Source organism: Mixophyes fleayi, chromosome 8 (genome assembly GCF_038048845.1).
Source record: "Mixophyes fleayi isolate aMixFle1 chromosome 8, aMixFle1.hap1, whole genome shotgun sequence".
Lineage (NCBI taxonomy): Eukaryota > Metazoa > Chordata > Amphibia > Anura > Limnodynastidae > Mixophyes > Mixophyes fleayi.
In genome coordinates this window covers 129,628,993-129,650,626 of record NC_134409.1, presented here as the reverse complement: position 1 = coordinate 129,650,626, position 21,634 = coordinate 129,628,993, and the positions used below count along the sequence as shown (strand labels likewise).

General features: G+C 41.7%; 2 protein-coding genes across 3 annotated transcripts in view; one reads left to right on the top strand and one right to left on the bottom strand.

Annotated features, from left to right (window-relative positions):
• Positions 1 to 9,990, bottom strand: part of LOC142100268 (tubulin tyrosine ligase 3-like) — a 35,969-nt gene extending 25,979 nt beyond the window's left edge. The window contains exons 1-5 of the mRNA XM_075184199.1: positions 9,889 to 9,990; positions 5,798 to 5,916; positions 2,035 to 2,146; positions 1,644 to 1,739; positions 946 to 1,116 (exon numbers count right to left, since the gene is read on the bottom strand). Coding sequence (XP_075040300.1) covers positions 946 to 1,116; positions 1,644 to 1,739; positions 2,035 to 2,146; positions 5,798 to 5,916; positions 9,889 to 9,891 — 501 coding nt within the window. The 5' untranslated portion in view covers positions 9,892 to 9,990. The remainder of the gene's footprint in view (positions 1 to 945; positions 1,117 to 1,643; positions 1,740 to 2,034; positions 2,147 to 5,797; positions 5,917 to 9,888) is intronic.
• Positions 9,991 to 10,508: 518 nt separating this feature from the next.
• Positions 10,509 to 21,634, top strand: TADA3 (transcriptional adaptor 3). 2 transcript variants are annotated; one of them, XM_075183507.1, is made up of 9 exons: positions 10,509 to 10,822; positions 11,797 to 12,019; positions 13,065 to 13,312; positions 14,516 to 14,621; positions 15,906 to 16,050; positions 16,594 to 16,697; positions 16,873 to 16,982; positions 20,239 to 20,424; positions 21,176 to 21,634. In XM_075183507.1, the coding sequence occupies exons 2-9, from the start codon at positions 11,813 to 11,815 to the stop codon at positions 21,366 to 21,368; spliced, it is 1,299 nt and encodes a 432-aa protein (XP_075039608.1). In that variant the 5' UTR covers positions 10,509 to 10,822; positions 11,797 to 11,812; the 3' UTR covers positions 21,369 to 21,634. The 2 variants fall into 2 exon arrangements, with proteins under 2 accessions (XP_075039608.1, XP_075039609.1); XM_075183508.1 differs by having other exon boundaries at positions 10,510 to 10,822; positions 15,906 to 16,047.

Sequence of the window (21,634 nt, the reverse complement as noted above, 5' to 3'; positions counted from 1 at the left end):
TACAGAACGCACAGACAGTATATGAACGCTCAGGGTGAACGCTGTACGGACACGGACGCAGCGCATTAGTAACGCTGTCTCCATGTCCGGCCATCGGTGCTGGGAGAGCGCCTGTGTATGAGCCATAATAGTTTATTTAGTACTAAAGTATCTAATAAGGTTTTATAGTTCTCACTATACACAGTTCTATCAGCAGCGGGTGACTGTAAATAAAAAAAAAAAATGACCATTATTGTATTTTTGTAGGTAACTATAGAGAAATGTTTATGTGCAAAATAACTGATCAATTCACTGAACATTTAGAAAAAAAAATAAAAAACACAAAGACAATATGTATAAATAGGATACACATGCTCTTAAAAAAAAGTTTTTATGTTGATCTACCCAAAAACAAACATCGCAGTGAGGTTAAGTGACTAAGAGAGAGATGTTTAAAAAAAGAAAAAAGGGAACTTTTCAACCATAAATATCAGTCTACGTCAGATAATATGAGCAATACTTTCTGAAATTTAACCCTACTAATGTTATGATTCATGCATTACGCAATTAGCCTGTATCCTTACAGCGAGAGCAAGTACCATATTTTTAAACCATGATATGCACAAAAAAAAAAAAAAAAAAAAGAAAGAAAGAAAGAGGGAAATTAAACCACTCCCCTGGCTTCAAGAGACGCAGCTGCCAATAACAAGTATGGTGGCTGCAAATCAGATGCTGACACACCTATAACTTACCCTAGGTGAGATGCATGATAACAGAAATATAATAAATATAATATATATATATATATATATATATATATATATTTGTTTGGGTGCTGCTTGTTAGTAATTCTGATGACATTTAATACATCATCCCGACCACAAAGAGCAGGCCATTTCTCAGCATTATATGAACCAAAAATGATGGTACTCCACACTAATAAGGACAAGGGTAAGAGGTGCTTACGTTCTTTAGGAATTCCTCGGCTACGATACGAGCTCTAGCATTGACAGACAGCTTCATTTCGCTGATCTCCTTGTCGATCTCCTCCATAAAATGGATCACAAAGTCGACCAGCTTGTGTTTGTACATTTGCTCCGTATGGAAGTTGGTGATCAGGAAGCTGATGTCGTATCCCTGGCAACAAGAGAAACGTTCTCCGTGAAAACAGAACGCCGTCCGTCTGCTCTGCAGCTATGTTCCTGCTCAAGTTTAAAGACTCTCACACATCAGGCTGATAACACACAACCCGGCCAGGGATCCCGTCATAGAGAGATCTACTTCCTATGGTACTGTCACACTATAATCCTCTATCTAGGCCAGGATTGGGCAATGACCACCGTCCCTCCTCCCGTTCCCACTGACAGCCGCGAGGCAGACAGAGGATCCCGAGCGGCCGCTCTGATTTTTAAAACACAATCGGAGCGGCCGACCAATCAGAATGAACGAAGGGCAGGGCTATGCTAAATTCCACCCACCCCAGCGGGAAAAAAAAATAGTCCAGGTATTATGTGTGTGTTAGATGTTTTGCATGAACCGTGTTCTGATCCTGTAACCAATACAGATCTGAAACGTCTCTTGCAATATTCCAAACCTGATCTGACAATTGTAACAGTATATAAACATATATATCCAGTGTACAGGGTCACAGCGACAGGTCTTACCTCTACTGGCTTTCTGCGGAGGATAAAGAAATTCTCTGCTCTCATCATCATGAAGTGCATGAATTTATGACATAAAATCTTTTCAATTTCATCAGCCTAAAAAACAGAACATAAAGATATATGTAAATCTGTCCAATATGGTTCAAGCAGACAAATAACATTTACGGTTTTACATTTACCACCTTCCAGACCCATTTTCATTATCATTCCTTTATCTACCCAAGTAAATTGTACATAGTAGTTTTTTCTGGACAGAGTTTATTTTCGTGGTTGGGTTTTTGAGGGCATCACTTTAATGATTCTAATTCTATATGTACTATGATGGCGGCTGTAGGGGCTGCAGATATAAACCAGGTTACCGTCTGTCCCGGGTAAGGCTCCAGCTACTCACCTGTTTCACTGCAATGCTGACACGTACAGAGTTTATGGATCCCTCAATCAGAACTTTCTCCTTCTCATTCCTGCTGATGACCACCGGCTGTAAGAGCAGTTCTTTACTACTCCTGAAACACAGCAAGAAGATGGATTGTAACTAACACAACACTAACTGGATGTGTTATGTCTGATCTTACATTGCAAGGATTGAATGAACAGTGGTGAATTGCAGTCATACTTCTCTTGTGTAACACAGAAGCAACAGGAAGGGGAAGCTGTCTCACTTACGGACAATAAAAGTTTGGGCAAAAAGAAAAATCACACTAACCTGCTACATAGACTGTGTGACTGCGCTCACTGTGTGACATCATCATCCAATCACACACTAACCTGCTACATAGACTGTGACTGTGCTCACTGTGTGACATCACCATCCAATCACACACTAACCTGCTACATAGACTGTGTGACTGCGCTGTGACATCACCATCCAATCACACACTAACCTGCTACATAGACTGTGTGACTGCGCTGTGACATCACCATCCAATCACACACTAACCTGCTACATAGACTGTGTGACTGCGCTGTGACATCACCATAAAATCACACACTAACCTGCTACATAGATTGTGTGACTGCGCTGTGACATCACCATCCAATCACACACTAACCTCCTACATAGACTGTGTGACTGCGCTGTGACATCACCATCCAATCACACACTAACCTGCTACATAGACTGTGTGACTGTGCTCACTGTGTGACATCATCCAATCACACACTAACCTGCTACATAGACTGTGTGACTGCGCTCACTGTGTGACATCACCATCCAATCACACACTAACCTGCTACATAGACTGTGTGACTGCGCTGTGACATCACCATCCAATCACACACTAACCTACTACATAGACTGTGTGACTGCGCTGCGCTCACCAACACCAGATTATAAGGACTACAAGTTACAGCCACCTCTTCCTTGTCACTTTAGATGTTAAATTTGAAGTGTGACTACATTTCTATAGAACGGTAACATGTCTATAGAATAATTCTATCCGACAACCGGAGAACAGACTATACAAATTGAAATATAAAATATAACTCTTTCATTGCAGGTATCTTATCATTTTAAACCGGCTGACCCTGTCTGAGCCCAGCAGGGCAGACTGCAATGTACGTGTCTCAATGGTATATAAATGTAATTGTACAGACAGGTAGTATATAGGTCCATCTGACACCATCATCTTCCTGCATTAGTTTGATCACTCCGCTGTGCTGTTGGGGTACCCCTGTTCCCCCCATAGTGACACTGCCCATCACATACAACCCTCCATTCACTAACAATCATACTAGTGATCAGGTCACTGTGACCATTCCGATGATCACTGCCCACTACATAACAGTCTATTCCAGATGAATGTTATGTCCCATAAGGTGCTTCGACCCTTTATATTCCCTCTGTGAAAATATTCAGTCACCTTCACATATATAATAAATAACTCTGTTCTGCTTAGCACCTTGTGTAAACCCACAATGATCCTTAATGTTTTCTGAATGCACCGACAGCAGCCCCCTGCTATATGTAGCGTTTCCAATGACCCCACCAAAGTACCCGGCCTCTCACACTGCCCGAAGAGTGGAAGAAGCATTAATACAGCAACCTCATCTCAGAAGGGATAATGTGCTATTTTATGCCATCTAGTTCCTTATTCCAAAAAGGAAGCAGCGAGTTCCCCCCAAGAACGTCATTTAGTGCACACTGTATCCAAGGCGACCAAGCTGTCAGCTATTCACCCACAGTCTCCTTCCTTTATAGAGACAGGAATCTGGGGAGAACGCAGAACAGCAATTCCTTTACTTAGTGATACATATCCATTAAAGCAGTGCTGTCCAACCTGCGGCCCTCCAGATGTTGTGAAACTACAAGTCCCAGCATGCCCTTCCAGCTATCAACTGGGTGTCTACTGGCAAAGTATGCTGGGACTTGTAGTTTCACAACACCTGGAGGGCCGCAGTTTGGACAGGCCTGCATTAAAGTCTTCATAGATGTGTCCCCCACTGGTGACTTTAATGGACAGCTATTTTGACAGAAGGCATTTCTGACACATTAGTACAAATTTCAGTATTTCAGTGTGCTGGAGAAAACCACGCCCTACTTTAAAAGCCACCGCCCCCCAAAAATCTATTTGCAAAATGATGCCTAGTAAAGAGAAAGGACTGCTCGACAGACAAAAACAATGTTGCTCTGCTGGTCTCTAGTGACACTTCTACAGATGCCAGGTAAAGCAGTGCAGCAAAAACATTACACTTCCTTTACTTAGTAATTACATGATAAAGCTATAAAAAGGAGACATATTGGGTTAGAGTGTATTTAAGCCTGACATAGCAGGGTACGTAGATCCAATCATCAGGTCTAAAAAGTGCATGTTTATTTCTAATCAGAATAAATATATTTGTTTGATACCAGCTATCAGCAAAGGGTTTTATAGGTTTGAGAATCAGGGGGTCCCTGTACAACATAGACAAGCAAACACCAGTCCCATAGTCACCGCCTGCATAAGCCAGGATCCATTATTATTGTCTCAGCTGTCAGAACTCATATAAAACTGTGTTACAGAACTGTGTGTTATTTCTGCAACCAGAAGCACTTCCCTGCATTCATTACCTATAAATGTCTTATACTGAATTCTATAATAAACTGATTGTAATAGCAGACTACAACACATTCCACATACAGGATGCAATGCCTATCTGTAAAGTGTGGAAAGCCAAACAACTATCCCTCAGACACCCTGGGGGACATTATATATATATATATATATATATATATATTTATTGCACAGACCGCTTGTGTTTCAGAACAGCGCATAACTATCAGTAAAACACAATTATTCAAAGCAGAATTATATTCTTGGGGTTGTATTTGGTATAGATCTGGTATTAATCACATACAACGAGGTTGGCCCCTGCAGCCATATCTCAACAAAGCAACTATGACTATTGAGTTTATGTCCTCTAATTACTCTGTTTCGATACGGTAGTGTTTCCAAACTGTTTCGGGCACCGCCAGTCTGTGCCAATGATCAATCCTTAGACCATTGCCAGTTTAGGAAACTAATTTTAGAGGGAAAATATTTCAATAGGCTCTTGTGAGCTGGTTTAGGTCACCTGACAGATGGAGAGGTTGGCGTCACGCAGGAGCTGAGATAAACCAGCTTGTAAGAGAGTCTATTGAAATAGTTTCTTTCCAAGGCACGTTGCCTAATCTCAAGCCACATCCGCGTGACACTGCCGTCCTATGTTCACAATACAAGCGCATCACCCAAGTACAAACCAATCAAAACCCGGCAGATCATTATTAGATATGTCAGTAACTGTAGTCACCCAATGATCACTATCAGTCTGTATGGAGACATCTTTCTGCTGCATTAACAAAACTTGTGATCCAGCCGCTTGGCCCAATCACTGAACAGCGGTTCAGTCCAATTTGGAAAGCGATTCTATTGTTCAGGCCGAGCGGCGGTACAGACCTGTGTGTACGTCCAGCTTCAGCGATACAGACTATGCACCAGCCATGACCAGTCTCCAGCTGTTACACCATGATCCTAAGCTAGCAAGTGTGCATTGCAGACGTAAGGTTGGACACTGTGTAGATACGATCACCCATTGTATTCACTTTTTCTATTAAACAACTTCCGCACATGAAAACTGCAACAGAGAGAGCACCGAACGTGTGTGTGAAAAGCCACCAGCAACTTGTCCCCAATTCTCACCTAACTTCCACTTCAGGCTTGTTGTGTCGCTCCACCACCTGCGAGGAGAAGTTCTCCAGACACATGGCCGCCTGTAGGGTGGCGCGGACTGTGTTGAGGTACGGGCGAAGTGTGGCAGACTGAAGGGGAAAAACAAACAGCAATATGAACCATTAAAAAGAAAGAGTGGATGTATTTGAAAACTAAAACATACACAACCCTCACGCAGCTCCTATACACAACAGAAAATGCAAAAAAGTGCTTGTTTTACTCCAGGATACGTGTGCGAGGTCAGCAGACACTGGGACGAGCCGCAGAATACCATTGCACGTATACACCATGAGAAACACATGTCTACACGTTACATACAAGGACTAAAGAACTAGAACTTATGATCTAAATAGAATACAGAAAGGAGAAATTGGTAACATTAAGAAATAGTTTAATGTTGAACACAAAAGCCAGAAGACAATGCTCAGGAAGAGAGGAGTACAGAATAAAGTCGTCTCCCTGGTAATACTGGAAACAACTTGTGCAACGGATGTTAAGGTATAAAGAAAATATAGAATGTTACCAAGTTCTCTTCCATGTACAACCAATTAGTATTTTCATAATGGTTTTCATTTTTCTATTTAAATAAACGTACAATCAGAATTAGGCTACTGTTGGATGCGTTTTTCCGGCATGCAGGGAGCACAAAATATTATATAACCATTATTTTGGGGTCCCAACACACTCCCGTCACACCCGAATAATAGCCTTTACTAGTACACAGTCTCTATTGAATCTAATAAGTCAATAAATGACTTACGTTCTATCAGTGTGATCATACCTTATTACCCCTAGATAATTAACATTTGAAGACTTCTTAATTGTAATATAGACCATCACTATTAAACGCTCAGTGGAAGGACCATCATTTTGGATGGAATTACGTGAAATCAATCGGCAGTAATAATTGTTGGGTACTTTCTTAGGATATCGATGAAGATATTTGAGGGGGAAAGACAGTTTAATATTTTCATTTCCTCAAAGAACAGAGACTGTGCACTTGGGCATCCTACTTAACAATACAAGCAGAACTAAGCAATTAGCTTGTGATAATAAGGAACTTGTCTCATTTACTGTAACCAAAGGAAGCTGGAAATCTCTAATCTAATGTTTCTATACTGTACATGTTCCCACAGCACTGGAACATGATTCAATGAGGATGGGTTAGAGAGAAGTATAAGAAAATCTTACTGCTTCCTTGAGTAGCAAAGATTACAGGTTGCCAAATAACAGCACAAAAGACAGAATAAAAGAAATTACAGAAGAAACACAAAAAGGAGCCTTTGATTGTGCAAAACAAAATACACTTGATATTCCAAAAAAATGTTCTTTTCTCCTAGGACGTCTGAGAATTATTTTACAGCTGAACAAAACATCGCACCTTCCCAGCAAAGATAAAAGCACAGCGTATTCTGCACAGACTCAGCAATACTGTGACCACACAATTCTATTTCTGGAGCATGTTGTTCCGAGCAGGGATGGTTTTCATTTTAATCCCACATTTTACCTAATGTGAAAGAGATGCCAAAAGGAGGTCTAGTTACCCATTACGAAATGTATTGGCATTTCTTTTATACCGTTTCATAGTGTTGCTTTTTCTATTACACCACTCCCTAGACTGTGCGGACACGTGCCAGTTAAGTTCTAATGCTCTTTAAACACTGTGTACCCTATGGAAAGACTGAGCTGGACTATCCAATAAAATATTCTGCTAACGTATTGCAGAGGCAAACAGTTAACAACAGTAAGTGTACGGTCAATTTAGATGCAACAGTAAATAAACTAAACTGCTCTAGACTTGTAACCAAAATTGCAATTCAGGAACAGGAAGCACAAGAATGTGTTAAACAAACAGTTTAAAAAAACGCTCTAGAGCTTTAAGGTTTATCAGATACTATTCCTTTATTTACAGAATAAGGTAGGTAGGTGGAGGGTCACATTCACATCTCCTACGGAAGTCATTGCTTAACCCAGATAAATTGCCTGTGATAAACTCCACAGCTTTGGCTCCCAGGCATTTGAGCAAGCCTGGACAGAATTTAGAATACCATCCGCAAAATAATACAAAGCAATACACCTCCCAGTGATTCACTCTGGTCTTTCTAGTAAGCAGTATGGGACAGATATCCCTGTGCATCATTGGAGTGAAACGTAGGCAATAATGCAGAGAACAGAAAAGGAATAGGCATTCTTTTATATGCAAGTGATAAAGCAAACAGTAAAATCAATGGGAAATGTTTTCGAAACACTGGCTAACTAGCAAGAGGAAGTGGTTGGGTCAGCCAGTACTTACTACTCTCTACAACCACCACTGCGCAGAGACTGTCACACTAATAATAGTCCAAATATATTTATGCCCCCTTATTTCCACAACTTGATTCATAAATGCTAACAAGTCCAACAATCAAAGAATAAATATCAAAATACTCAGGCAGGTAAAGCAAGTCAAACTAGAAAAACTGAAGGAAGAGGACAGCATCTTAAGACAACAACTGACTGGGAACTACAGATAAAATAAATACTTTGAGTAATGCAAGTCATCTAACCCCTTATTAGAAAGAGATCTAATTATTAAGATGAATACTGGAATAACTTGACAATTAATATTGGGAGAGTACAGCAGGAGCATATTAATATCCCTGCAACTCACATTCTGTATGAACACAAAGGGATAACGATAGCGACTTGTATTTCTTACAGTCATTGTTTTTGTACATCTATAACCCTACATCACCTAAATCTTAAGCCCCCACTCCCTGCTTTACAGGACTTCCCTTTAATGGTTTTATGCAGATAACTGGTTATTAATACACCAATCTCTATATCATCATCAGCTATTTATACAGCGACACTAATTCTGCAGCGCTGTACAGAGAACTCACCCACATCAGTCCCTGCCCCATTGGAGCTTACAGTCTAAATTCACTATAGGTATCTGTAAATCACTGTTCTCACAAACCACCTTTCAACTGCTAGATGTATCAGGACATCACATATTCAGATGTTAATATCAGCATCCAGCTCCACCTTAAGCTGGGTACACACTACAGAATTTTCCACCAACTTTTTATGCCGAGCGATTTTACATGCGACCGATGGTCTGATCGCTCGGTCCATGGACTGCATACACACTAGCCTTGTTTAGGACGATAAAGGGAAGCGCGGACGTCCCTTTAGCGACTTTTTACAGTCATGTTGTCGGGAGCAATGACTGTAATTTCGTACTCACTGTTGTGGATCGGTTGGAAGTCTATACACACTACACAGCGGAAACGAGATTGGAACGAAAATATTTAACGGTACGACCAACCAAATGAGGCGACAATCATCCCTTTGGGCAGACTTTCCACCATCGTGTCACTGCACACACTGACCCGACTTTTGAACGAGCGGTCGTATGTCGGCTGATTGAGCCAATTATTGGACGAAAACCCTGTAGTGTGTACAAAGCTTTACTAGCACCACTAATAGGCTGGTGAGATGCACCAGAGAACAAGAATGTGACACATAGATACCCAAGCTCAGTTCTGCAGCTCACACAGAACCAATATACAGATACAGTGTGAAGGCTTCAAGGGTTCTTCCAGGTTTGTTTTGTGCAAACAAAAAGAGCTAATTATGCAGTGCAGATTATATAATTAGAACAATAACTCAGCAGTCTGTCTGCTGACACTCTGTGCAGGCACCTTGTCTGGTGTTGTGCAATGCTGGGCAAGACACAGGCAGCTCTGATGGGAAGACACATATATATATATATATATATATATATATATATATATATATATATATATATATATATATAGTGCACACTGTCATATAAAGCACACAGAGACCACCTGACCAGGCCTCAGCCCGGGATCTCTCCTGGACACACTCCCTGGGCGGCCGCCGCCCTCCACCGGTTGCTTCCACCACCCCACGGCCGCTCCCACCCACACCCAGGGGGCCTAGGAGTAGCAGCTTCTGCCCAGAACACCCCCCTCTAACTGTATCCGCCGTCCACGGGACATCCCTGCCCCCCTCACCGGTTCCCCCCCGAGGATCCCTCCCCGGTCACTCACCATCGCTCCGGTATCTCCCGATAGCGGAAGTGACAGCTCTGCGCATGCGCGGCGGCAGCCCCGCTTCACCACCCCTCTACCTGAGAGTGTGTCGGCCGCCGGGCCAAACCATTCACAAGTGGATGGCGCCCGGTTAATCCCACTCAGCTTGAAACCCTGAGCTAGGCTCTGAGATTATTCATATTTAACACGGCGAAGAAGACAGGTATTCATTATAGAAATGTTTTCATTTGTACAGTTTGCCGTTAACAAGTGCCTATTATAATTTGACCTCCCTCTCTGTACGGAATGGAACAGTCCAATAAGCTTCTCACCATATTAGGGCATGTGGAATGCTAGAAGACAAAACCAAATTAGCAAATTAGGGGTGTCCCAATATCCAATATACGTTGTGGTTTCCTTTAGTAATCTCTATTAAATGTCGACGCTACGCATAATTTCATATATATTAATTACACACATGTTATGCCATATGTCCCACAAAGTTCCGTCGGATACGGTGTTGTCAATGGAGATATAAAGCGAGCCCACCCCCGTCAGTTCACATTGTTTATTCCACACTGATCCAGTCCCTCCGAGGTGTTGTTAGGGATATACCATCTCGTCCCATCATGGGGGGAATAAGAGTTTTTTTCAGCAGGGACTGTTGGTAGCTCTCAGTGTCGATATCTCACGACTTACATATAATCGTGGTATAGTCTATGTTCATTCAGACCTCTCCTATGTTCTCTATTTATACTATCTAGTGGTCACTCCCCCCCTACGTCTCCTGTGAGTGGTATCTTCCAGGGCCCTGGTCATTGATAGACTGGCACACGGGCCCGGGGCAGCTCAGTTACGCCACCTGCTGGTCACGGGCGCTCCAAGGCGGAGGAACCGGGAGTCACGTTCTGTGTGTGCGGTGTGGAGGAGCTGCGGGGCCAAGATACTGAATGTAGGTGCTGGGCTGTGGTCTAGGGGCCACAGGGGTCGGCGGGGAGCTGTGCACTGCCCTGTACTGTCAGTGTGTGCAGCACATTGTGCCCAGATAAGGGGAGGATGCCGTGTACCGTGCAGGGCTCATTCCTGGACCATGCTAGATGCATGCACTCCATTATCCCCCTCTGCATGCAGTCATGATGAGCAGCAATGGTTGTGCAGGGGACATGACTCTGATGCTCATCTGTATTGTTACCCAGGTCTGTGCACAGGGGAGCAAAGGACCTGTCAAATATAAGATTCGGTGGCATTTGCAATAATGCATTTAAAGAACCCTGCACCCATTGCATTTGCAATAATGCCTTTAAAGAACACTGCACCCATTGCATTTTTGCATTTTAATGACAATTTAACAAGACTCTCTCAAATATCAACTTCAAATACATCATCTAAAGAGATTTCATTCATAGAACTTGTCACTCCCCTCCAGACCAAACCAATCCTTCCTTGGGTTGGAAGGGTACTTGATTGGTGGTAGAGAATGAAGTCATTGGAGGGAATCGGAGCCCCTATGGTGCAAAGAGACTATGGGGTAAATGTATCAAGCTGAGAGTTTTCCGGCACAGCAGTTTTCCAGCGGGTTTGAAAAACCAATCCGATTCTAGCTATCATTTATTTAGTACATTGTGCAAAATGACAGCTAGAATCTGATTGGTTGCTATAGGCAACATCGCCACTTTTCAAACCCGCCGGGAAACTCTCCGCTTGATACGTTTACTCCTTTGTGGGTTTTGTAGGGATGGTCAGGCATAGAAATGGGTATGTGGTTTCTGCATGGCAGGAATCCTATGCTAGTGTATTGAGGGGGTATATTTGTTTAATTGCAAGTGTTGATGCAGGCTAACCATATGGGCTAATAAAACAGTTCCGTGTAAGTGATGCTTGTTATCTGTGAACTTCAATATTTTGCTTTTCCCCCACCCCCTGTAGTTTGTCGGTTGCCAAAATGAGCGAGTTAAAAGACTGCCCCCTGCAGTTCCATGAATTTAAGTCGGTGGACCACGTAAAGCTGTGCCCCAGGTACACCGCAGTCCTCTCCCGCTCGGAGGACGATGGAATTGGCATCGAGGAGCTGGACACGCTCCAGTTAGAACTAGAAACTCTACTGTCGTCGGCTAGTCGCCGACTACGTGTGCTGGAAGCAGAGACGCAGGTGAGGTGATGATAACGCTGGAAGAAAAAAATTGCAAACATTTTTATTTTGTTTAATTATTCCTGGTACCAGGCAGAATGTGTTTTTTTTTTTTTTTTTTTAATTAATTGTTATTAGTAAATTAGGAATGTTTTAGTTTTCACCAATGTTGTCCGCTAATTACAATGAGCACATTATAGTGATATCAATTAAATATGTATTTTAAAAAGGATACAAATATTCGCCTGCATTGCCCGTCCTGAATTAACTAACCATGTGTCATGCCCCATAGATTGTTAACTGAATTGATATGAAGCTTTAGACATTAAACTTGGTTAATTTGTTCATGATCGTTGCAGCATTTTAACATGCTGGGTGGACTCGTACATACTCGCGGTCATTTTGTGCTCATTGTACGCCCCCTTCTAACAGTGGTCACTGCCGCGTGACTGGTATGTCAATGAGCGCTATCTGTTTCCCTGAATCTTTGCTGGACTATACACGCAACAAGCCGGCATCATGGTCCTTCAAGGGATCAGGAGGATGTCTGTGTGTACTAACATACAGTTTGCTATAAAGATCAGTGATCCCTATTTTCACAGCTGCAGTAAATGCTGGTTGACTGAAGGGCCGTGGGCATAAAACAAATGTCCATTAGTGTCTGCCCCAACGGAGGTTGCAAGACTCTTCAAACCTTTCTTCTTTGTACAGTAGGATTAACGGAGGGATGAGAGATATTCCCTGGGAATCGTTAATAACATTAAACCATAAATAAAATATTCATTTTGTTGGGCAATTTAAAAAAACAAAGCAAAAACATTTTTCTTATCTTGAAAAACAAGTCTACATTTTTGTAGACCTGTTTTTTAGTTCTGCAATGTAGTTCTGCATTGAAGAACTATTTTTGTAGAAGATTGGCTTAGTTCTTCAATGCATTATTGAGATACAGAACGATCGGCATGATCACAATAAGACCCAACAGGTTGATGTAAACTTGCCTCAGATGACAGATAACTTCTAACCATTGCACCGGTGGAAATCTTCATTCTTTAATCTTCTGCTGTAGATCTTGACAGACTGGCAAGATAAGAAGGGGGACAGGAGGTTTCTGAAACTGGGGAAGGAACACGAGCCGGGTACACCTATAAAACATAAACCCAAGAAGCCAAAATTGGAAGGCAAAGGAAGTCACGCGTCCGGCCCTGGCCCGGGAAGGCCCAAGTCTAGAAACGTACAGCCGAAGATCCAGGATTATGAATTCACAGATGATCCCGTGGATGTGCCCAGAATCCCCAAAAATGACGCTCCAAACCGGTACTGTGACCTTTCAGCTTTGATGTTTGGTCATTTGATGGGTCCTTTTTACGACCCTGACAGATCTGTTGAATGCAAAATTGTAAATGTACTATTTGGTATTAAGAAGAGTTAATTCTAAAATGCAAGTATTGAAAGGTACGGAAAATGTTGGCGCTATATAAATAAATGATGATCTTGTATCTTACCAAATATATGTAAATGTTCCAATGCTGTGACACACTGAGAAGGATGCACTTTTGTAATGTAACTCGGCACGCTGAAGTCAACAATCATCATCATCATCATCATCACCATTTATTTATATAGCGCCACTGATTCTGCAGCGCTGTACAGAGAACTCACTCGCATCAGTCTCTGCACCATTGGAGCTTACAGTCTAAATTCCCTAACACACACAGACCGAGAGAGAGAGGGTCAATTTTGATAGCAGCAAATTAACCTACTAGTATGTGTTTGGATTGTGGGAGGAAACCGGAGCACCCGGAGGAAACCCACGCAAACACAGGGAGAACATACAAACTCCACACAGATAAGGCCATGGTCGGGAATTGAACTCATGACCCCAGCGCTCCTAAAGTTTCCGGAGACTGACCCATTAACCTGTGAGTCACTGACCGTGTTCTACACCACAGTTACTAGCGATGTATGTGTTACACCAGTAATCCTTTAATAACAGTTTATTAGGGGTTTTGATTTATATACTCTACTATTTTGCCTGGTTTGTGTAAACCAGTGATGGGAAACCTGATAGACTTCCAGAGCCTCGTGGTGTGGCCCTCTAACCTTCAAAAAGGCTGCAAATTACCCTTAATCTCAGTAATAAGATAAAACAATCCATTTATTCAAAGAAAGAGACACTGAATCTGTAATAACATAGCAGGGATTTTACACAGTGTTACAGCAATACCAAGCACATCTGACAATAAAGCAGGACGGAGCCGAGGACCGTAGGGGACAGCTGGGAGGGCCGCCTGTGGCTCCATCGCTGCTGTAAACAAACTCAATGTCTCGTACAGAAATGTTTTTATCCAAAAATAGAATATTAAAGTATCTAGTGAACGATTCAAGCTGTCCTACAGTATTAGACCAACTTGTATTGTGGGTTTAGGGGCCCTTTTAAAACGACCTTGTTACTGTTTGGGGCCAGGTCATAGCAAACACACCCGAAATAAGAGACCTTTCCGCTGCCTTGTGTTTCAGATTCTGGGCCTCTGTTGAACCGTACTGTGCCGACATCACTGCAGATGAGATCAAGGTGCTGGAGGATCTTCTGAAGACGCCAGAGGACGAGGCAGATTACTACAAAGTATGATCACAAAATTATTCCCATAAATAAATAAATAACTCGCCCCTCTGACACTAATTGCCCCAGCGGTGACAACAGGGAGAAGGGAAGGGGCCACGTTTCCGTCTTATGTGCTCCCGGGCTGGAACCTAACACAGTGTTGTTTAAATGTCCATTGCTCCCCGTTGTCAACGCCGATACAAAGAAGTGTTGCCGCAATGACTGTCTGGTTCTAATTGGCTGATTGCGTGGTGGCCTCTTAAGCTTGACAGCACATATCATTAGCACTACAGCTTTATAATGAGTCCAGCCGGCTATTCGTATTACATAATTGGCATCTTCCATTTGGATTACCGCAGAAAAGAAGATCCCCATTTGATTTTTAAAGGTGTTGTCAGTGTATGTGGAGGGGTTTCTATTTAATTACATTTTATATATGGAAAATGCGACTTTCGCCTTTATTAATAATTGTCCAGACACTATTCTCTCCTGTGAATATTACACTTCATTACGTTATTATATTGTGTACAAATAGTGTAATGTGATCTTGGCATTTACTACGAACACTGTCAAACCGCATATTTATTTGCAGACGTTTGGAGCACAAAAGCTTCCAACTCTTAACGGAGCCACATAATGTATTAAATAAGTAAGATGTAGTATTTTAATAGGCGAACAGACATTTAGCATGTAAGGAGACCATGGAGTTCATTTGCTGGAGTCACTCCATGAATCCGCTTGGTTTTGCCTGATGTGTGTAGATCCTACCCAGCGCGTTTCACGATGAATGCCTGCCCTCCAGTTCTCAGAGATGTCTCCGCAACTTATAAGCGTGCGTAGTTTTGCAAGAATGCTGGAAAATCTCAAGAGGTGCAGTGTGCAAAAGTATAAATGTTATTTTAAAGTCCATTCTACCAAATTCACAGCACCCCTCATTAAATAAGATGTCCGTATTTCTTTGTGTTCGATCTATTGTATAAGACCCGATCCCTACCAGCCGGTGCAAAATACAGGTGCGACAATGGCCATGCAACACAGCTACTATTGCACCCACCGTCTCCTTGAACAATCTCCCCCCACAAATTGGAATCTCCTTTCTGCACTGCTCCACAAATCACCTACTCTGTCCTTAATACGGAAGCTCCTTCTTCTTACTTCTTAAATTATGGGCAGCAATAGTTCTTCAGTTACCTTATTTACATATAGAAACCGGAGAAGCCACATTGTAAGAATTCTCCTACAAATATATATTTTATTTGTTCCATTGTGGTAACTGTCATTGTACAACAATACTTTTTATTTCAGATTCCCCCACTTGGAAAACACTATTCTCAGCGCTGGGCCCAGGAGGATCTGCAGGAGGAGCAGAAAGATGGCGCCAGAGCCTGTATGGCAGGAGACAAGAAGAAAGGGGCCCTAGGGCCACTGACTGAACTGGACTCCAAAGGTAGTAGTCCCCTGACCTCCTTCACCATCCGCTGTCCTATACATTCTATGTTGTGGGAGAGTACGAACACTACGTTTGCTGTGAATGTCATCTGCTCTATGCATGGTGCCATATTTGTAAGAAAGTCTGTCACAGACTGGGATCAATAAATGAACTGCAAGACAGGCTGGTTTTCTTATGTATACATTAGTATTATGGCTTTGTGCATACTGGTTTTATTGTTTTTGACATCCATGGGAAGAGCAAACTTGTGACCAACCTACTAATCTAGAAGAGAATGAATAGATAATGACTGTGTTTAACCCCCTTTGGATTGTTGCCCATCAATTGCACACAGTGGAGGCAGCCACGTTTGTGGCATATAGTGCCTCGTGCCTCAGTGATGTAACCGTTTCCTAATCCGTTCATAGGGTGCTTTCTCATGAATCTTAATGTAACCTACAAAATGGCTGCCTGCCAGTGACGTGCGCTCTAGTCTGGTCATTGCTAATCACTCACTCTAGCGTTCAGGGAAAGTGTGTGACACAATGTCCTGGCTGCTTCTAGATGTGGACTCTTTGCTGAAGAAATCTGAATCTCAGCACGAACAGCCAGAGGACGGCTGTCCATTCGGTCACTTGACTCAGCGTCTGCTCCAGGCTCTCGTTGAGGTAATTAACGTTTGTCCTTTAAATGACCTAATCAATACCTGGGGGCACCTCCGTGTTGATCACATCAATGTTGCTAAGCAATATTTATTGCGGGAGCCGCCATTGTTATATGATTGGGGGGGGGGGGGGGCAGCATGGTTAGGTCTTCAGTATCCAGCTGTTACTTTGTCTTTAGGAGAATATCATTTCCCCAATGGAAGATTCCCCAATTCCTGAGATATCCGGAAAGGAGTCGGGAACTGACGGAGCAAGTACCTCTCCTCGAAGTCAGATGAAACCTTTCAGGTACTAAATAAATGGTGAAACTTGCTTAAATGACTAAACATAATATCTAATTTTTATTTTTTTTTAATGTAAGAGCTGTATAAAGTCCGGTTACATCCATTCCGGGGAATTCTCTCCACCATACAATAAATATTAACCTTCAAGCGTTCCCTAAACAGGCAAGCCTGAAATTCCCGACCCATTACAGATAGAGAGATTTTGGAAAGGAAGTGAAATATGCCAGTAAAATTGAAAGCCGTTTTTCAGGCTTCTGTTATGTATTTCAAGTATAATCTCCTAGACAGGGTGGTTCTGATTCAGCAAGTCGCGCGTACTGAGCGCAACGTGCGTGTGTTTTAAAACACAAGTAAATTGGCTCTGTGTATTCCTGAATTCATAGTAAAGTAAAAAAAGGAAAAAGCTTCCTAGCGAAACGCGCGTCGGCGGACGCTGCACTCGCTGCTTCTCTGACCTGTAGAAAATATAAAAATAAGAATATATCTAGTGATTAACTAAGATTACTACTAACCTAGGCAGACAGTTTATACTGAAACCTGCCGGGATCTGGCAATCTCTCCAATATCAGAAACTATCTGCAGCTCATACTCAGAGCATAGCGAGACCCTGTCATATCAATATTAAACACCATGTATAGCAGGGAATTTAGGATGTATACCCTATCCTTATATTAAATATTTTCCCTGTGGGCAAAACAATTAGTCACAGAGTCCGCTGCAAACAACCCTAGCCACACTACATCAGTTTCATATATACACAAGTGGAAGAGGTTATTAGCTTATTAAACCGTACTCATATTCAGGATGATATCAGCGTGACCCTGACAACACGATCTTGCTGTAGACATTTTAATTCTAATGTGAATGATTGGATTAAAAAACAGCATATCTCTTGTTGTTATACCAATTCCAGAGCCCACTGCTTGTGATTTTAGGTATATTTAACCAGTTTTATATAAATATGAGTGGTAGAGAATATGAATTAATTTAACTACACACACACTCACCACGATATCTATATGGTTCAGGCTACATGATCTTGTTGCAAGTGTTTTCAGTTTATATATAAATGATCTAACCATAAGCCAGTATATTTCACCTTAATATATGACTACTGTGATAATATCATAGTGTGAAATAGGAGCTATATAATAAATATCAGTGGGACTCTGATAAGACAATCTTGCTACCTGTGTGTTTTACTAACTGAATTATGAGCCAGCTTACTTTCCCTTGATAGATGATAAACATTACTTTAATACAGTGGGAAACAAGGACTCATATAGGAAATATAAAATCTATATACCTATAAAGGATCTCTTCTCACTATGTGTATTGGGAGACCTCTTTGCTGATCCATATGAATTTTGAATGGTCAGACTTATATACAACAATATTAATTATCATATGATTGAACCAACATATAGAAATAATTGAGCAGCGGGGCGGCTTGGTAGTCTCGTGTTACTACCTATCTTAACAGAATATTACTTTCTTGACACTCATCCAATTTTCACATTTTAAACATTTCGCTATGGGCCCTCATGGAACTCAAGATATTGAGGATTTCTATTAAAATAAACTAATAAAATGTAAGTTTTAACTTTTTGACCATTAGAGTGCCTCTTTGTTAGGACACACTTTTTCTTTCTTCTTCTCAATAAATATTCCTGAATTCACCAAGGAGTGGATCTGAAGATACGTGCTCTGATGAATTCGGGTGTAGGTCTGCTGTGCTCTAAGACACAATATTTATGTGGATTATAAATTCGCAAAAGAGCGCATAAAGAAAATGTTTTGTCACCTGTTAATAATATAGGCATTAGTGATAAGTGTTTTTTGTTTATTTTTATTTCCCCCCGTGAAATACATTTATTAGGATGATCTTAATGTCTGCTGAACATAAAATACATTTTTACAATTGCTTATGATTGCAAACACATGTTATAGCATGAATACGCGACTGTCCTCACTACTGATCAGGACTTGCACTAGGAATCTTGGCGTCCTTTTGCGCACGTATATAAATCGGACATGGCAGCGTTTACTGGAGCATGTTCTGGGTATGCGCAGAGTGATTTTGTGTACGATACGCTCAAAATTGGCAGATAAGTCTGGGTAATAATAGTGCATCTAACTGCACCTTTTGTAGAACGTTTTGTATTAATCCGATTAGGGTCATATACAAGTAGGAGGAGTCCATGAGAGTCGCAGGATTTAAATGGAAAAGATGCACTTGAGAACCAATCGTATTTAAGGTCCACAATATATTGGTTTTCATTGTGTTGGTACGTATAGTAGATGGGAGGTTGAGACAAACTGTGACCCTGCGAAAGGGATCTATAATGATGCAGAAGGCAATAGATGGAGCAATTTCATTCATCGTGGACAAGCATTTAAAGGCGTTGGTGGTTGACGAAGTGTCAACAGCACTGAACGTGAACTTGTCCTTCACATAGATGGCTGCAACACTCCCTTTTAAAGTTAGTGACAGTGGACAGTGGAAGAGCTTGTGGAGGCCAGGGTTAGTTTAGTATTACCTGAACATAGTAAGAGAAGTTCAACGTTCCTAGAGACAAGAAGTGGCGATTTGGAGGAACTAAACCTTTGTCTAGTTGGAGTATTAAAGTTGGAATGTGATGACCTGGACTTTTGTACATGCCAAGACCCTAGCTGTAGGACAGCAGCGGATGGGGATACTGTGCCGCGTAGCTGACGTTCCTTGGGTAGACCGATCACGAGACTCCGCTGAGAGTAAATATAGACACTTGGGGGTATATCACGAGTTATATACTCCGTAACTATTGTTAACTAAATGGACCTCTCTGCTACCCCTAACCCCATGCCGTGCTGTCTCTTCCAATATTATTTTTATGTATCTATTCCATGCTAAGTACAAAAAGTGATTTCATTTTATAAGGCAAGTACAGCAAGTATTCTACTATATGTAGTGGTAACGTAGGCCACTAGGAGGCACTTTACATTGTTTTCACCCTTCCAGATAACATTTCTTTATACAGAATGGCTCGGGTCCATATGTTTTACAGAACAATGACTATTATTACCATTTATTTATATAACGCCACTAATTCCGCAGCGCGTACAGAGAACTCACAAAACCCTTCTTAACAATAGTTTTGATCTTTTCTCATGAAGTGAACCCTGTTGAATGTCCTTCTCTGGCCCCCGGCATCCTCCCTTTTAACCATAGTGGTGGCTGCATTATATAACCCTTGTAATTGGTCAATGTTCTCTTTCAGCGCCCCACACACGAAATCGTTAGAGGTCCGCATTAAGGAAGAGTTAATAGCCCAGGGTTTGCTGGAGTCCGAGGATCGGCCAGCCGAGGATTCTGAAGACGAGGTATTGGCGGAACTGCGCAAGAGACAAGCCGAGCTCAAAGCTCTCAGCACCCACAACCGAGCCAAGAAACAGGAGCTGCTGAGGTGATAAGTCCGTCCTGATGGGTGTCTTGACAGACAAAAGAAAATATTGACAATGCTGGAACAAAAAGTTTTATGTTTATAGAGCATTGAAGTGCACCAATCATTTGCACACCGTGGAGGCGGCCATTTTGAGAATGCAGTCTAACGATTCATAGGAACACCGTGGGTCGGTTTCCTAAACCTTTTAAAAAGAAAAAGTGGAGGTGTTGCCCATAGCAACCAATCAGTTTCCATCTACCATGTTCTAGAATGTACTAGATAAATTGTAGGTGTTGTCCATAGCAACCAATCAGATTCTAGCTATCATTTATCTAGTACATTCTAGAGTATGGTAGATGGAATCTGATTGGTTGCTATGGACAACACCTACAATTTATCTTATTTTTTAGAAGGTTTAGGAAATCTTCTCCCATGCCTCAGTAATGTTATTGGTTCATAGATATTAAATTGTGGTTTTTAGCGAATGATTGAAAATGCATTCTTATGAATATTAATTGGTTCAGCTCACAAAATGGCTGCTTCCGCTGTGGTAACAGCACATTAAATATTGGGTTTAGTCATTCATAGTCTTAAAAAACAATATATAATTAATTTAAATGGTTTCCATGCCTTTAGCAGGTTTTATTAAGATTTTTTCGGCAGTTCGGCCATAAATTGATTTATACAGATCGTCGATGGCTTTGGGGCCCTGTGTACCATACGCAGCGGGCGAGTTGTTATAATCCTACCCCAGCCTATGTTTCTGTTCCAGGTTAGCGAAGGAAGAAATGAATAAACAGGAGCTGAGGCACAGGGTGCGCATGGCCGACAACGAGGTCATGGACGCTTTTCGGAAAATAATGGCCGCTCGGCAGAAGAAAAGGACTCCAACTAAAAAGGAGAAGGATCAAGCCTGGAAAGCTCTGAAGGAGAGGGAAAGCATCTTAAAACTGTTGGACGGGTGAAAGAGCGCCCCCTACAGAGGACTTTGTTAGTGTACTTGAAGAACCAACCACAGTTCGGTTGTGTGATTCTAATTCTTTGTTGCTCTTATTGAACATTCGTTGGTTGTTACTTGTTAGTGTCTTGAGGATTTTTTGTTATTTTTGTTTTCCCCATTGTGACCATATTTTATTTTTTATTTGTTTTTGGGGTTTTTTAAACAATGAAATGTATGTGAAAATATTTTCAAGGAGATATTGGTAAAATAAACACGACTTACAGCGGACAA